Genomic DNA, 17457 nt, shown 5'->3' on the forward strand with positions numbered 1-17457 from the left:
CTGTGATGTCATTTGCTTGAACAATGAAAGAGCCTCTCTCCTGCAGCTCAACAGTGTTTTCAACATCTTTGTTCATTGCATTGGCCTATGAAGAAAAACGATGCACTTTGTACACGTTCAGACAGAGTTCTCTGAATTGAATAAATGACCAATGAAAACGGTATCTGTGTTGCATAGGCGGAGAGATTTTGAAGGAAGCTTCACATTTTGAGGCAGAGGTGTTAATCTCTTGTGGCTTTCTGACAACCACGGGGGGGGGGGGGGGCTGAAATGACAAAACGGAAACAACAAACTAAACAGTTAGAGAAGCGGCCCAGTTTGAAGAACTTTATGGTTGCTCATATAAAGTACTGACAAAGTACACACTACAGCATAGGTGGGCAAACGTTTTGACTCGTGGACCACAATGGGTTCTAAAATTTGACAGAGGGACCGGGCCAGGAAGAGATGGATGGAGTATTTGTGTCATAGAAATGACATGCCAAAGCCATTACATGAAATAATTTGGTATTTTACAGGTAGCATTACAGGGAAAAGGTAAAATGAATGAGGTTTAATTATAATACAATTTAATTTAATGATATAATTTGGACAAATTCGCCGGGCCGGATTAAATAGCCCAACGGGCCGTATATGGCCCTCGGACCTTGGTTTGCCCATGCCTGCACTACAGCATACTGCATAGCTCATAATACACATCATGCTATGCAGCAGTGCATACACCTGTGTCTGCCTTTCATGTTGCAGAACCTGCACTGTGGGATTCAAGAAACAACCCCCCCCCCCCAAAGAAAATACTATCTAATCTGTAATCTGTAATCTTCACACGGAATATTATCAGACAGTATTTTGTGCTGGGCTGTAAATGCGTCCTCCCTCTGTTGTGTGTGATGAATAGAGGGCTTTACAGTCGCATGAGGACGGTGCACTAACTGGGGCGCCTTCATAAAGAGACTCCTGCCTCTGCTGATGGGAACAGGGATTATTTCAAAACCCTCTCTCGCACTATGGCAGGCAGAAGACCACACGCATATTCACTAATGCACCGTATAACGACAGACGTTGGCATTCGACGCCGTCAGATTTACTCTCCCTCACCGCATTGGCTCTGCAGAGGAGCAGCAGAACTTCTATACTGGGATAGTCCTGGGCTGTCAGCAGCCAGCAGAGGGAGACTGGCTGGGTGAGAGAGCCTTCTCAGTCAGGAGCTCTACATCAGAGCGGAGACAACGCCTGCCAAGGGTCATAGCAGACTACGTGTTGGAGCAGCTCATGAACGCACGCTGGATTGCTTCTGATCGACATTTGCGTTGTCAGTAAACTGAGGGAGAAGGATGTCAAGACGGGACCAGAGGTTTCGGAGAGGAATGAAAGGACGGTAAGAGCGGCTGCTTCGTATTAGTGAAATGCGTTTGTCCCAGTGAGAGGAAGGAAATAAAGAGTCTGACAATTTGAAGGAAAAGCAGGTCAAACCAGGTACAGTAACTTAATACGTGACCTGATTATTTACATTTTCACTCCAACTATGACTGAGTGTGGAAGCCGATTATAAAACCCTAATAATGCGAGAAGTTATTCCCCTACCATATGATACAATCCATATCTATGTTTCTGTTCAACTCCTCCTCCTCCTACAACATACAGAATACAATATAACTGACATTTGGTGCTGAACCAACCACCTCCTTACGCCAATATCAAAAACAAGCGTTCCTCCTGTTTTAAAGGAAACCCTAGCAGGCTGGCAGATTCATAACAGACAGGAAACCACGGCGGGAGAACGCGTCACCAGATCCGTAACATTTGTTGACGAGGTTATTACATTTAGATGATGGGTAACAAAAGGAAGCAGGGACTGGAAACATTCTCTGGATAGAAAATTCCAGGGGTTCAGGGGTCCTGAGCAGATGCGTAGGTGGAATCACAGATGTGGAGGCTGCATCCGTTAAGAGGCCGCACGATAACAAAGACAGGAGGTCTAGAATAAACCTGCAGCCATTTGATGTCTTTACTATTGAATCGCTCATATATCTCAGCGCTTCCCACTGTACCCAAGGAGACAACGATTCTGTTAGAACTCAGATTCCAGTTAGTAAGTGCGTTTACTTGTATATAGTAACTACGATGAAGTTCATATTTATAATATGGCATCAGTCAAGCAATAATAATAAATAATAGGCCACAATATAATCTCTATTTCCAGTTGATAAAAGCAGGAACAGTTACATAGGAAGTGATGCATTGTTGTCACACAAAGGTTGATGAAACATCTCTGGCCAGTATATCAGAAACTCATTGGCAATGTTAAGCTCGGTGATTTACAATATTCAAGTTTAATACTACGACTCCTTGACCTCACTAGAATTAGAAATCACATCGAGAACCAATCAGAAAAAAACAAAACAATGTGAAAAGCAACAAAAATGACTAAAACAACGTTTCCCTTAGGTGCTTATGAGTTTTATCTTAAAGCTTTTTACTGTTTGATCGAGCTGTGTGGATATGCATGGCAAGAATAATGCTCCAAATGGATGTGAAATTGAGCATTTATTGTTGTTATTGAAGGATGTGGTTCAAACCTCTTCCAGATGTGTGGACCAGATTCTTCCACAAGCCAACAAAAACACAGTTTTAGATCTTCTGGAGTCCCACCCACCTCAAATAATGAATTCTTAAGAGGAAGGCAGTCGTTTTGTTCCCTTTTTTAAGAGCAACACAAAATTTACGGTTGAGAGGAAACATGGAGCTGAACTGTCCAGGAAGTCGCCTCCCACTGGTTGCAAAGTCGGAAAGATAAGAAGTCAGGTTTTTGTTGAACGTAGGTAAGATTATATATTTAATAAAGCCAGGATGCAAAAAAACAAACAAACAGTTCCTTGTTCTAAATGATAACACGTCATTACGTGGTTTTAAGCGTATGTTTTTGTTCTCTTTGGCATTCTCTTAACGGGTGTGTCCACTAGTAACTCACACTGTTTTCCTGCAAACATGTGACTGACCACTGATCACACACAAGTTGTCCATTTGTAGGAGGCATTGCAAATGTCCTCGGTCACGGTGCATCATTTAATCACCATGTCTGCAGTGAGGAAAACGTCATATCCTCCAGGCAAATGCTGATGAAGAAACATCAGCTGCTTATTGCTGCAGTTCCAGATTAGTGACTAAGAGTAGAAAAGATTTCAAAATACAACTGTTTTGAGGAAAAAGATCCAAACTGGAGAGGATATTTGGTTGATCGACTGATCGTTCTACCTGATCCTGCCAGGCGCAATCGAGCAGGTCAACTTTGCTTACAAGTCTCTAGTGTTCCATCACTGAGCAGGCTCACGTTACTGAGCTTGAACACACGTCTTCTGATGCATCGATCGCCTTACAGCCTGAACCTTGTTGTCGTCTTTCGGCCCTTTCATTGATCCAGGTGCTGTGACTGTGGCTGCATCCTGTCCCACTGGTACTATGAACGAGAGGGACAGCTCTACTGTAAGAAGCACTACTGGGCCCGTTATGGAGAGCACTGCCACGGCTGCCAGGAGACCATCACAACCGGACTTGTTATGGTAGCATATGAATCACCAAAGATTTAAAAAAAATATATCAAAATGAAGTCCAAAACAACAAAATCATACATACAACAGGAAAGAATACATGAATATTTGGAGCGGATTCAGAAAAAGCAGCAATGTCAGGAATATATTCTACTTTGACTTGGACTGTTTTTGTTAATCGCACATAAGACTAGGAAATCACTCAGAGAGCGCAGACCTCCGCCAAGCAGCTCATTCCCCTTCTAATTGGATTTACACCGTCCACATGGGGATCTGGATCATCATCAAAAGGTTCTAAATTGTTCTTGGTCGGGACACCAACCACGAAAAGTAAAAGTGATTCAGAGTTGATGTGTATTTTTAACAGATTTTTTAATCCATAAATGGGTTTGAATTTTAAAATGTAATCTTTTTTTCCTGATCTCGTTCTGGATCAGATCCAGGAGATATTTTTCATGATGGTTCATATCGGACTCCTTTGCGACTGTGATTTTAGAAAAATCCTCCATTGTAAGTGAATGCAAAAATACAGATATTTTTTTTATTTCTTTTTTTTGTAATTCTATACTAACAAACATACAAACACCGTTAAAAGCAAAACCTCCTTGGTGGAGGTAATAATTGGCAGATTAGAATGAAACTGAGTGGAGGAGTGGGGACATGCGTTATGGAAGATATTGTGACGTTTCAGAGTGATATTAAGATTACTTTTCATGGTAAATGAGTCGTTAGTCCGGGTCAAACATGGGTGGAATAGCATAATGTTGAATCTCATGATGTTTGCACAAAAGTGCTGATCATTCAAACTCACCGTTGATTCAAACTGACGTGGTCTCACAGACAGATCAATTGTGTTGATTACAGAATATTGACATACAGAAGTATTGAAACTGGATCACATATTACAAGATGAAATGCTGACTATCAAAATGCGTCACCACCTATTCAAGCCTTCTTTGCTTTGTTTTTTTCTGGTATGAAAGTGGCTCTTTTCTTCAAAGTCAAATCAGAGGATATCCTTTGAAAACATTCCGACACCACAAGACTTGATTCAAGAATGTGTAATCTGGCCCCACCAACTGTCCTTTAATGAAAAACAATACCACTGCCGTGACCTCAGCATTGTGTTTTATCCCATTACCTTCCTGTAGGTTGCCGGAGATCAGAAGTACCACCCGGAATGTTTCACTTGTATGAGTTGTGAGATGTTCATCGGAGACGGGGACACGTACACGCTAGTCGAACGTTCCAAACTCTACTGGTGAGATGATGGTGAACTTAAAATTAAACAGCACATCTACATGACGGCATGTTGGAAAAGCTAAAAAGTGAATGAAAATAAAAAGCAGAATATATTAATAAATTAAATGACTTTGCTTATTTCTATTCATCTATCCCGCAGTGGCCACTGTTTTGGTAAGGGAGTGGTGTCAGCTTCAAGGTCAGCTTCTCCGCTCACCAAGAGTCCCCACATGGTGGCGCTGGTGTCTTTACCTCCCCACGCAGGTGGCCGACGAGGCCTGAATGTAACCACTGAGCTCAGCCAAGAGAAAGGCCCCCTTGTCACTGTTTCAAGGTGAGTCTGTGAATGCAAGGTGAGTCTGAATAATGCACTGAATTAGTGCTTCAATCCTAAATCTTAGTTGAGAAGGGATCTATCCTTGGTTCCTTAGCACCCTGGTTCCTTGTTTCCTTGACCGCTAACCCTAACCCTAACCCTTACTGCCACCAAAGGATGCTTTAACCCAGCAAATCCTCCCAACCGCCTAACCCTGCCACCATGGCATGATTTATGAAGGCTTTGCTTATGCATGGTTATTGCACAGCAGGTTTTTCTAATCTGGTTACGCAGCAAGAGACTGACTGCTTTATTTGTAGTTTATGAACCGGCAACGGTAAGGTGTCAGTTCCGGCATATTTAAAAAGCTGCAACACGTAAGTTTTGTACATTAGCGTATTTACGAAACCTGAACAAAATGACAGCATTTTGCAGAAGCACTTGTTCACTCCTTGTTATTTTCAGGTTAGACGCTGTCGTCCTCAGCAGTGACCTCCATCCCACTATACATACTGGTGATCAAATACTGGAGGTCAATGGGATTCCTGTCCGTAACATTTCCCCCGACGAGGTAGACCCCAAAGCACCACAGCTAAATTAGACTAGACGGAGAGACACTTCTTTGCATACACAAAAACATTTCCTAACAAGCACCAATACACTATGAAATGTCAACGCCTTATCCTTTCCTTTAGATAAACGGTGTGATTCAGGACACAGGCAGACCACTGCAGCTGACCATTGAACACAACCCACAGACTCCCAATGACCAACTTCACTCCCCTGCTCCCCAAGATGACGCCAGCCGTCCGGATCTTTGTGTCCATGAGAAACTTGCTCCAACACACAAACTCCCAAGTCTGGAAGAAGAGCCGAGTCCTGGAGAGGAGAGCGCTGATCCACCTAGGATGAGTCGCTCACCGCCTCAACACCAACGAGCCATGGGAATGCGTTCCAGACACATTTTGTATGAACAAACTCGCGGTTTGCTTGCTTGGTTCCGCTCCTCTTTCTCTTCACCCAAGTCTTTCTTTTCCCTGATAGGCGCAGCTGTAGTATCGATAAATGTCCTCTGTCCCCTGGAGCGTTGTCACTCTTCTCTCAAAGGAGGGACATGGTTCGCTCAGAATCTCTTCGTGTGGACTCTGGAGATCGAACCCATCGCATCTTCAGACCTTCTGATCTCATCCATAGGGAAGTGCTTGGAAAGGGCTTCTTTGGACAAGCTGTCAAGGTATGGCGTTTACATTATTCATCGCTTTTACTATGGGAGGGTTTCCTGTCAGTCGACTGATTGTGATCATTATCATTAACCCATTGCCATCAAGGTAACACATCAGGAGACAGGGGAGGTGATGGTGATAAAAGAGTTGATAAGGTTTGATGAAGAGACACAGAAGACCTTCTTAAAAGAAGTAAGTGTTCAACAGAAGAGGAAAGAGCTCATTAATTAAGATGGAAGCAACAGAGAATTAGAAGAGGAAATAAGATGATATAACAGCTGGTTTTAATCAGGAACGTTCCCGATGGCTATGTTAAACCCATATCTCACTGATGGGCTATTTTGACCTTGATATAACGGCATTAGACATTTGTTTTTATGCATTTGGTCTCATTGTATTCAGGTTAAGGTGATGCGCTGTCTGGACCATCCCAATGTCTTAAAGTTCATTGGACTATTTTACAAAGACAAACGGATAAACTTTGTGTCTGAATACATCCAGGGAGGGAGTCTCAGAGAGACCATCATAAAAATGGCAAGTGACAAAAGGCTTTCGCATGATTGTTGTCAAGCGTGCCAAGACACAATATGTTGGTCACTGTCTTGTCAAAAATATCTTGTAGGACAAGGATTTTCCATGGAATATAAGAGTGGGTTATGCCAAAGACATTGCAGCTGGCATGGTGAGTTAATAGAGTTAAAAGGTTCTGCTGCTGCCATTGATTTCTAATGGATATAATCTCTGTCTAAGGCGTATCTGCACTCCATGAATGTCATCCACCGTGATCTAAACTCATACAACTGTCTGGTCAGAGAGGTAACCAGCAGTTCCAGTATACACATCAGCACACATATTGTATAGAATTGGTAATTATATATAATTAGTATAAAGTCACAAAAAAAAAACAATCTGTATTTTGAGAAACACACAAATGGCACATGTAGCCACCCACTATGACCAAGAGAAAGCCGCCAGCTATGGCTTATTCATTGGGCAGTCTTAACATTTCCTTCACTCTCTGTACAGAACCAGTCTGTGGTGGTGGCAGATTTTGGACTGGCCAGGCTGGTGATGGATGAGAGGAATCGGGGCAGAACGTCATCTCTGGAACAACCTGGGAAGGGGACTCCGTCAGAGCTCCGCAGGCCTGACCGGAGAAAACGGTACACCGTTGTAGGAAATCCCTACTGGATGGCCCCTGAGATGATACATGGTGAGAGCATGAAATTCAGGGTCATCACCCGCAGTAGGAGATAACCGCTATCCAAATCATCTTTACAATGGCAGTATAAGACATTAAATATTTAGCTCTCAAATTTCCCCTGCAGGAAAAAGCTATGACGAAAAAGTGGACATCTTTTCCTTTGGCATCATTATATGCGAGGTACGTAAATGATTTGTAAAAATCCTTGAGGTCCTGCGTTAAATGAGCAATTATCAAAGAAACGACCGTATATTACTTCTTATCAGTTGAAAGCCAATGTATCTGTCTCTAAAGATAATAGGTAGAGTGAGCGCCGACCCAGACTACCTTCCTCGGGCTAACGACTTTGGACTGAATATTGCCGGATTCCTGCAGCAATGCCACCCGCCACACTGCCCTTCAGCCTTCCTGCCGCTTGCTGTCCTCTGCTGCGACATGGACACCGATAAACGGCATGGTTACACAAACACAACACAACTGAGACTCTAAATTTTCAAAGGATGCAATCTATACTGAGCGTAGATGCAGCTTTTATGCTCTCTTGTAGCAAATATTAAACCAAGCCTCGCTATGCTGAAAAACTTAAACTGACAGATACACATGAAATATTTAGGCTCATTCGGCAACCTCTCTTCATAAGTATTTCTCTTTGACATTTTCAGTCCGTCATTTTCAAAACTGGAGGAGTGGTTGGAGAACCTACTGATGCACCTGGACATATGTCTGCCCCTGCTTTCCGAATTAGAGGAACTCCGCAAAGCATTCTGGCAAAATCACAACCACCAAAGCCACCTTCAGATCCAGGATGACGCTCTTGATTCTCATGACCGCTATTCACAGCTACAAAGACAGAGCCCCGAGCCCCAAACAATGTTCAAATGATGCAAATAAGCGCACTGACGCGAATCACCTCACTCAGAACCGAGACCATAACGAAACACCTGAAAGCCATTCACATGAACACAAGGGTAGTGATGACAACCATGCCGTGGCCCAACTGACGACCATCAAGAAGAAAGTAACAACTATTAACTTGACTAGACAAAAGCCAGAGTTTTTGAGAGTCTGCAAGCACAGACTCCAGCAAGAAAGGGCCTGAAACGTATGAACACTCAGGACAATTAAAAAGTGAGCATGAGGCATCAAAACTGCTGCAGGTCAACAACTCATTGCTAAGTCAGCCCAACAGGAACAGCAAGCGCTGCAGAGTGCTGTGGGATAGAAATACTGAGAACAGCTCCTTTCTCTGTTTACTGGATGGAATAGCCAAGATAGGAACCCTCAGAAAGAAAATAAATACAGGATAAAAAATACTTCATTTGTGCCTTCAAACAAATTGGTTGAAAACTTAAGTCTCAAGTCACTAAAGCTGCGAGTGGAAGACTGATACATGGAAAACGAACAGGGAAAAGCAACAGGGTATTTCAGATTAAAAACAGTATATCTGAGAATGCTGTTGACTAATACATTGTGCCTCATATTTCACTGTTAACTAAAAAACACTCAGGAAGGATGTGCCTTAACCAACACCATAATTACTAAACAATTGTTGTGTCATTGTTCCAAGTAAAAAAGTGATTCAGAATCTGATCCTGGACCCAAAATCTCAAAAAAACAAACTGGCAGCGTTTTCAGATGCCTTCTGACCTACTTTTCAATCCAGGGTTGGTAGCCAATCATTACCTGCTCCCTTGAATTCTTCAGAATCTGTCAGTACTCTTTGAGGAACAGAGTGTTCTCACATTCTACTGGCAAACATATAAAAGGACACGATGTTATGTCAAGATAAAATTGTCCAGTAGCTTGTGGTTTATTAATGACATTATTCTGAATCTGTGAAGCACTGTACACTGTGCTTTAAGCTACATGGCACACACCAAGTATTTATCAGAATGCTTCATGCTGTATATATTCAGATTAATATTTTCATACCACAGACAAAGACACTGAGCTGCGACCACAAAACTGCAAACGCTTTATGAACCAACAGTGATCTTAATAAAGAGAATATAAATTCAAGTGACAAAATCATTATTACAATTAAATGATCCACCATTTATCTGCCTGACAATCAAATGGAGTCATTTTTGAGAAGAACTTTGCATTGTGTCTAAAAATAAAGTTAGATGAACATTATGCAGAAAATTAAACAGAATCTATTAAACACTTACCTGCTGTAGGTTGGACAGGTGGATCTGACAAAACTGTTGAAAAATAAATTAACACTTCTGCAGGAAAAAGTTGGCAGCTGCAGTCTAGTTAGGTTTTAGCAATTTGCAATTAAAAACAATATTTGCAAACAAGACCATTATTATCTATCAACACCATTATTTTTGGTTGCAAATCCTTTTTTTTTGTTTGATTGCATTGTTGTTTAAGTTAATAAATGAACGAAATGAATAAATGATTGTTTGACTGTCGTACATTTTTGTCAAAAAATAAATCTGACTGAAGGAGTTTTGACAAGTTATAGCTATCACATTTCTATGGTGGCACCTACAGATGGCCACTGTTATGTTCATAATCTGAGATTATCTCCAGGAATTATGCCTGATTTGTGTTTCCAAACCCCAATGCCAGAAAGGGACACTTCAGCGGCCAATCACAGTTCAGATATGGCCACTGACCCCGCCTCTGGATCCACCCATGCCACAGAGCTCTGTCAAACGCATGCACTCACACAAATACAGCACATACATCATCGCATGTTGGTGATATCGTATAGTCTATGGTGTGTTCCTTTTCTGGAAGCATCATGGAACACATGTCTTCTCCTGTCAGGCTCCGCAACAATAAAAAAGGTACGTCTATTGCATGACATTTAGACAGCACTACGTCACTACATAAGGGCATTTACTCAAATAGTTGTTTTTATTTATTTATTTATATGTTGCAGTCCCTTATAGCAGCCCATAATATGCAGAATGTATTTGTATATTTTTGCACCTTATTCCTGTCCAATGGTGTGTGTGATATTGACTGTAAAGACTACCACTCTGTGTTTTCCTTATATATTACATATATAGTGTAGAAAATTATTCTTATTTCAAGGTTGGTGCTTTTATTATCAGGAGAATAAAGTAAAGCTATGTTCTCAGTGTCCATTAATAAAATATGCTATTATAAATTAGTTCCATAGCTTCCTGTTCTTATTACTTGGTTTGTGAAAGTCTTTCTTTTTTTTTAATGAAAGGTTTTTACATTTCCATTCTTGTTCTCTCTCTGTTCAAAAAGCTGCAACTTACTCGGAAAAGCTGGTAGGACAAGTGTGTGGGCTAGTGTTTAATGAGTGTGTTTGTAGCTTGCTGTTGTCAGTGTGTGTGTTTTAAGAGTTAAATCTTCACCCCCTCCCACCCCACCCTGCCACAGCATTAGAAGCTGGGCTAAGCCTGCTGCTAAGCCGTGTGCGTGATGAGCGCTGACAAGACGCGGGAGACCGGGTCAAGCCTGTCCTTAAACAGTTGGACAGACTGATGGGACTCTGAATGTGCCTCCAGTAGAGCAGTAGTAGAGGTCCAGTCAATATGAGAGTCATAAAGCCACCGACTATAGGTTGTACAAGCTAATTAAAAAAGTTATTACCTCGATTACTTAGCTGGAGCGATTACCAACCTCCAGCTCCAGACTGTGTGTCGTTCATCCCTGCCTGTACAGATGGAAGAAGGCCTCTGTAATGATCTAATGGGATCACAGGTCAGGCCTAATCAGTGAAGACGGGGTGTAGTCAGCCAGCTACGACAAGACAGAGGGCACATATCTTCAGAGAGCACGGTTCCAACTACCTCTTAGTGGGTTTTTTTTTAATACATGTAGAATTACCCATGAAAAAATTGATTATGATCACATATATGGTGTGCGATGCATCCCCTTCCCAAAAATCACTTTGTCTTATTAACAAATGTCAAAATGAAAGCAGCTTTACTCCAAATATAAACCCTTAAATTTATAAATGTATTGTCCGTCTTAACTTGTCAGTTTTGTGAGTGTTTTCTTAAATGTTAATCATCACATATTTACATTTATGGAGCCATATTTTTTACCAAAGAGTTCCATAAAAAGAAATTAAAATCACTGAGCAGAACAAATGATTTATTGATGGTGAATCTGCTGCTTCCTGTCTTAGTTGTCCAGTCTGTCCATTGAGGACCCTGAGGATGCTCAGTTTCCTTACGCTATGAGGGATCTGCCTCCTGCACCTCAGCCTGGTGATCAGGACCAGACGCCTGTCGGCTGTGAAACCGAGGGGTGTGGGACAACACCCAGTGGAAGACTCCCCAGAGTTCCCGGTACTCATTCTCTGCCCCATCACATCCCTGGCTCTCCGACAGTCCCTCCCAGATCAAATCACGTAAAAGCGGACGCAGCACTTCAGACGCTGCCTCTGAGGCACCTCGTCTCTCAGGTGTCCACGGACTGTCCGTCCAGCCCAGGCTCACGTCCACAAAGCCCCTGGTGTCGTTTTGACCCCTACGACTCTCCAGAGGTGCGTTTGTCTATGACGAGTGTCTGCTTTCTATTCTGTGTTGCTTTCTAAGGCCATGCTCTCTGCTTCTGTGATGTTGGTTTTTTTCTGCAGGATCAGGATAAGGACTACGTGGGTTTTGCTACATTGCCCAACCAAGTTCATAGAAAGACAGTGAAGAAAGGATTCACATTCACTCTAATGGTGGCGGGTATGTCCTCCCATATGTCATAACTGGGACGCTTCTGCCTCATGGGGGCCGTTAGAATGGCAAACGAAGGTGGTTGTGCTACTGGATTAATGTTCTTTATAATAGTAATAGCATAACAACAATAATATTTCTTAGAGTTTCCCTCTTCCTGTCTGCAGGAGAGTCTGGCCTCGGTAAATCCACGCTAATCAACAGTTTGTTCCTGACGGACCTCTACAAAGGCAGGAAGGTTCCTACCGCTCAAGGTGACATTACTTTTAGTGTGCATTCCTTGTGTAAAGCGTGAAAGTGTGTGTGTGTTTGTGCACAGCGGAGTCCGCAGAGGTTTAGTCTCTTTGCTCGTCTCAGCAGAACGCATCAGTCAAACCGTCGACATCGTCAAACACGCGGTCGGCATCGAGGAGAAAGGAATCAAACTGAGGCTCACCATCATCGACACACCCGGGTTCGGGGATGCCATCGATAACACAGGATGGTGAGGTCACCGATTCGCCATGGCAACTTAGGCCTCAGGTTGCCACATCACTGACAGAGAACGTTGTGTGTGTGCGTGTCTGCATCAGCTGGAAACAAATAGAAGACTACATCGACCAGCAGTTTGAGCAGTACTTCAGAGATGAAAGCGGATTGAACAGAAGGAACATCCAGGACAACAGGGTCCACTGCTGCCTCTACTTCATCTCTCCGTTCAGCCACGGGTAGTCTGATCATTGGGATTTTTGTACTTGTGTGCATGAAGCTGAACGAGCACAACAGTTAGCGCGGCGGTCTTAACCGAAAGTTGTTTGGCCGTGTTTACTTACGTGCGACTCCTCACACGGGCGCTTTCTTCTCGTTAGCCTTCGGCCTCTTGATGTGGAATTCATGAGCGCACTTCATGATAAAGTCAACATCGTCCCTGTATTGGCCAAAGCTGACAGCCTGACAAAAGCAGAGGTCTGCAGAAAGAAGAAGAAGGTATGAGCTCATGAACACACACACACACACACACACAAGCACAAACACACAAACATCCAGATACGTCCAGATATCCAGTAAATGTAAACGAGTACAAATAGTAATGTAAGCACAGCAACAATGTATATACTGTATGTGTGTGTGTCATGTACATCAACATGCACCAATCAGCACAAATCACTAATTACAGATGAGCATAAAACCATTTTTTCTCATCATCTCATAAAATAATTTTTTTTTTTATTGCATTTGAACAGTCTGGTTGTCGAGCTCGGCTTCTCGTTGGGCTTCCTGGCTGTGTGTGGCTCCATTTTGGGAGAGGTCCCTGACCCAACGACCTCCAGACTCCATTTAAGGGTTTATTCTTGTCTTTCCCTCCAGATCAGAGAAGAGATCAAGCGCTTCGGAATAAACATCTACCAGTTCCCAGAGTGCGACTCGGATGAGGACGAGGACTTTAAGGAACATGACCGGATTCTCAAGGTTCAATCGTTATTCTAATCGTGCTGATTGGTCAGTATTGAGACTAATGTTGTGTTTTTGCTCCTCTCTGCAGGACAGCATCCCTTTCGCAGTCATTGGGAGTAACGTTCAGGTGGAGAGCGAAGGGCGTAGGCTCAGGGGTCGTGCTTATCCCTGGGGGGTTGTGGAAGGTATTTCACCTAATGACAGGTTTTCTAGATTTATTTTTATGTTTTTGATTTCACTGAGTTTTAAAAGTGGAAGGTGATGGTATACGTTATTTAAATTAAATACAGAAAAACTGTGCATTTAAAATGGAATCAGATAAAAATACATAAATTAGCCACATCTTTAAATAAGCCTCAGTGTTTAAATTTTAGGAAAAAAGTAGCGGCTTATAGTCCGGGATTTACGGTAATCACATCGTTGCTATGGTGCATTTATTTTGTTGAGTCTTTGAATAAAATTATCAATATCTTAAATTGCCTAAAAACACATTAGAGTATAATGCTGTCATTTGATTGGTCAGTGGAGGACCCAGCTCATTCTGACTTCCTGCTGCTGAGGAACATGCTAGTGAGAACACACATGCAGGACCTGAAGGAGGTGACGCAGGAGCTGCAATATGAAAACTACAGGGCTGAGTGCATCCACAAAATGACCCGCATGGTGGTGCACGAGAGCAAACGCAGGTGGGTGGAGTCAGGCCACACGCTGACACGATTTGATTGGCTGATAGAACCCACTTGTAATGTTGCTGAAATGGATCCTCGTGCGGTTTGCACAAACGTGGGTGTGACTGTGTGTTTTAGTCTGCTGGAGAGGCATCAAGAAATAGGGGAGGCAGATTTCCCTTTGCCGTTGGCCGCCATCGACACACAGAAGGAAAGACTCATCCTAGAGAAAGATGAAGAGGTACGTTTCTCTTCCTGCATCCCTAATTCATTCATTCCATTACATGAATCATTCAGCTTCAGCCATTCCTTTCTGCAGCTGAAGAAAATGCAGGAGGTTTTGGAAAGGATTCAAGAGCAAATGCATCACAACCACAGAGGCGGATGTTGATGCTCCCCATAATTCCCTGTGAAAGAGGACCCGGAAGACAGAGGAGGACCTCGAAGGACAGAGGAGGACCCCGGAGGACAGAGGAGGACACATTCATGAAGCTTCCAAAAGGAAATCAGCCAGATTGCATCCAGGCCTTTGCCTGATTGGTCTTCTCCAGTATTTTAAAGTGAGCAAAGCTGGAATCAGCAAGGATGCATTGGAACATTACTGTGGATCATAACAGAGAGGGGACTTATGGGTAATTGTACGATGCTCAGGCTTGCAAAGTAACATCAAGCAAGCTGATTGGCTGATCCAAGTCTGAAATCCTCTTTATTCAGACTCAACAGCAACTCTAAATTCGGTGACCCTATAATTAGACAAAGGTTTTTTTTGTTTTTGATGCCATTTGCTTGTCTGTTTTTTAGTAGGATTATGGAAAACCTACTGGATGGATCTATAAATCCAATCACGAGGGGAACGAGCAGCTTGGGGGAGGTTTGTGCTCTCCAAGTGCTTTTCTAGTTGAAGTTGTACTCTCAGTCATTTTTGTTTTTGTATTAAACAAAATACATATTTTAACACTTCTTGATATTTTAACTATATAACTATTCTATATTTTACACCATTAAACACAGGAGCTCAATGTGCTGTAAATGTAATAAGAATCTTTATTATTTCATCAGCATAATTCTTCATTAATATGTTGGATCCATTATCATCATTGTTATGTTAAACAGTGGACAGTTAGATCTAAAAGGCAGCCCAAAGTGTACAGGCGATATATAACTTAAAACTTTCTCCATAGGGAAAACATGTTTTTATATTCATATATAATATCAAGGTAGCATGAGGTCCAAGATCCTGCTCACGTTATACAGTATTGTACATGGTCCCAAAAAATACAACTGAAAAATAAAAAAAAACATTGAAATAAAGAAACTAAGAGCAATCTACATGCAAAACAAAATTAAAAACGAGAAACAGGCATTTTAAAATTTGAAGATACATACACACTCATATATGCCAAAAACGTGCATAGATCACAAATGTACAAAACTTTCATACGTACATACAAATATTACAAAACTCAAATCGAATATTACACATTAGAAAGAGAAATGATTATTTTTTGTTTTTTTTGTCTCACAAAACAAAAACAAAACAAAAACACAAACAAACAATTAGGACAATAAATCTCTTCCATTCGCTCCTCGTGTCGTGTTTTGCCAATGTTGTCACAGTGTTCAGGAAAACTGAGTATAGACACACACGAGTATCCAAGCAGGCTGCTGTCTATAAAAAACACCACTAGGCACACACACGCAAGCACGCACACACACACACTCCACTAAGGGCAAACTGTAAAACAGAAAACCGAGCCATGCTACAGGTACAGTAGGATTAACTATAGAATATAAAACATACAGTCACATATACGGACGCACAGAAACAGTAGAAGAGGCGAGGCGCACATTCACACCACATCGGTTACAAACACCAAACACACACACACTGATGAGATCTGATGGTGTGTAGGCTTGTGTGTGAAAGTTTTGAGGATGTGAACATTAACACATAAAACACACACACACAAAATGAACTGCGGGCATCACACACTTTCTAATGTTGAGATTTCCTCCTTCAGAAAACGATTTCATAGGCCTGAAAACTCCGAACAGACATTCAACTTCCACCAAAACCTGACCATTCACTGAAGAAGAAAAACCTTATGTCCGGTATGCTTTCTAGTTTAAGAACAAAAAAAGCTTTATTACCATAGGAAACTTCAGTCAGGATTATGATTTTCAATTTCCTATTTTCCTAGCTAAAGGTGAAGCAAGGCAGCAGAGGGCGCTGTTGCACCACCACCCTACAGTGACAGTAACAAGAACAAGTCTGTCGCTAAAGGTTTTCAGGGCAAGTTGCTGTGGTTGGGGGGGGGGGGGGATGTCGACAGCTTTTGCATCGCTTCAATCAAAAACAGGCATCTGACAAATGCAACAACTCCCCATGTGGATCCTTATTCAGTACGATGAGCAACGGAACAGCCTCATTGGTCACAAAACATCAGCTAATGAAGAGTCTCACTGAAAGATATTGAGCACACAAACACCGATGACTGGTTTCCTCAACTTTTTTTTTTTTTGCCTTACAAATATCACCAGCGAGTACAAATATTTGACAGAAATCAATTCGATTAAATAATAAATTTGTATACTAGTGATTAACTTCAATTTGTCACAGTGAATTCATTCATTCATTAATCTGCGCAAGCAAACAAGAGTCCTTTATACATTACAGTAACGCTCAAAAGTCTGTAAAAGAAAAGTGTCCAGCTTTTGACTGAGGGACGGGGAAATCTCATCAATACGGAGTGGCCCTTGATCGGCGTGTTACAAACGATAACCCCGCCCCCCCCAACCCCGTCGTTCATTCAAACGTGAAAAAAAATCTAATTTTGCCAATTTCTAAGCGCAACCTGTTTTAACAATCTTCTGCATGACTTGAAGTTGCTAATGTTTCTACCTTTTAAACCCATCGAGCCCTACAAGGGATCATCCGTTCACCGGCCAGCAGGCAGAGGTCGCATTCTACCCGAACCCGGCTCCTCAAAGCCAATATCTGCATCGCTCGCCTTTTTTCGTTTTCGCCGAGCAGTTTAGCGCCGCTGCATTCTCCATTGCTTTTCCTTGCGCAAGGCGTTGGCCGGCAAACGCAGCGGTGCGGCAGGATTTTGAGCTCGGACGTTGGGTGGTTTTTGTAGGAGAAAAAGAAAGTGGAA

General features: G+C 42.2%; 1 protein-coding gene and 1 pseudogene across 2 annotated transcripts; both read left to right on the top strand.

The window, feature by feature from the left end:
• The first annotated feature begins 1334 nt into the window (after nt 1–1334).
• On the top strand, nt 1335–8840 carry LOC137900215 (LIM domain kinase 1-like; annotated as a pseudogene).
• Nucleotides 8841–10288: 1448 nt separating this feature from the next.
• Nucleotides 10289–14690, top strand: septin4a (septin 4a). 2 transcript variants are annotated; one of them, XM_068744656.1, is made up of 13 exons: nt 10289–10334; nt 10768–10790; nt 11657–12016; nt 12110–12206; nt 12365–12451; nt 12558–12681; nt 12770–12904; nt 13046–13163; nt 13545–13646; nt 13720–13816; nt 14155–14317; nt 14438–14540; nt 14619–14690. In XM_068744656.1, the coding sequence occupies exons 1-13, from the start codon at nt 10289–10291 to the stop codon at nt 14688–14690; spliced, it is 1527 nt and encodes a 508-aa protein (XP_068600757.1). The 2 variants fall into 2 exon arrangements, with proteins under 2 accessions (XP_068600757.1, XP_068600755.1); XM_068744654.1 differs by having other exon boundaries at nt 14438–14690.
• Nucleotides 14691–17457: the final 2767 nt, after the last annotated feature.

The sequence above is a fragment of the Brachionichthys hirsutus genome, chromosome 10 (genome assembly GCF_040956055.1).
Source record: "Brachionichthys hirsutus isolate HB-005 chromosome 10, CSIRO-AGI_Bhir_v1, whole genome shotgun sequence".
Lineage (NCBI taxonomy): Eukaryota > Metazoa > Chordata > Actinopteri > Lophiiformes > Brachionichthyidae > Brachionichthys > Brachionichthys hirsutus.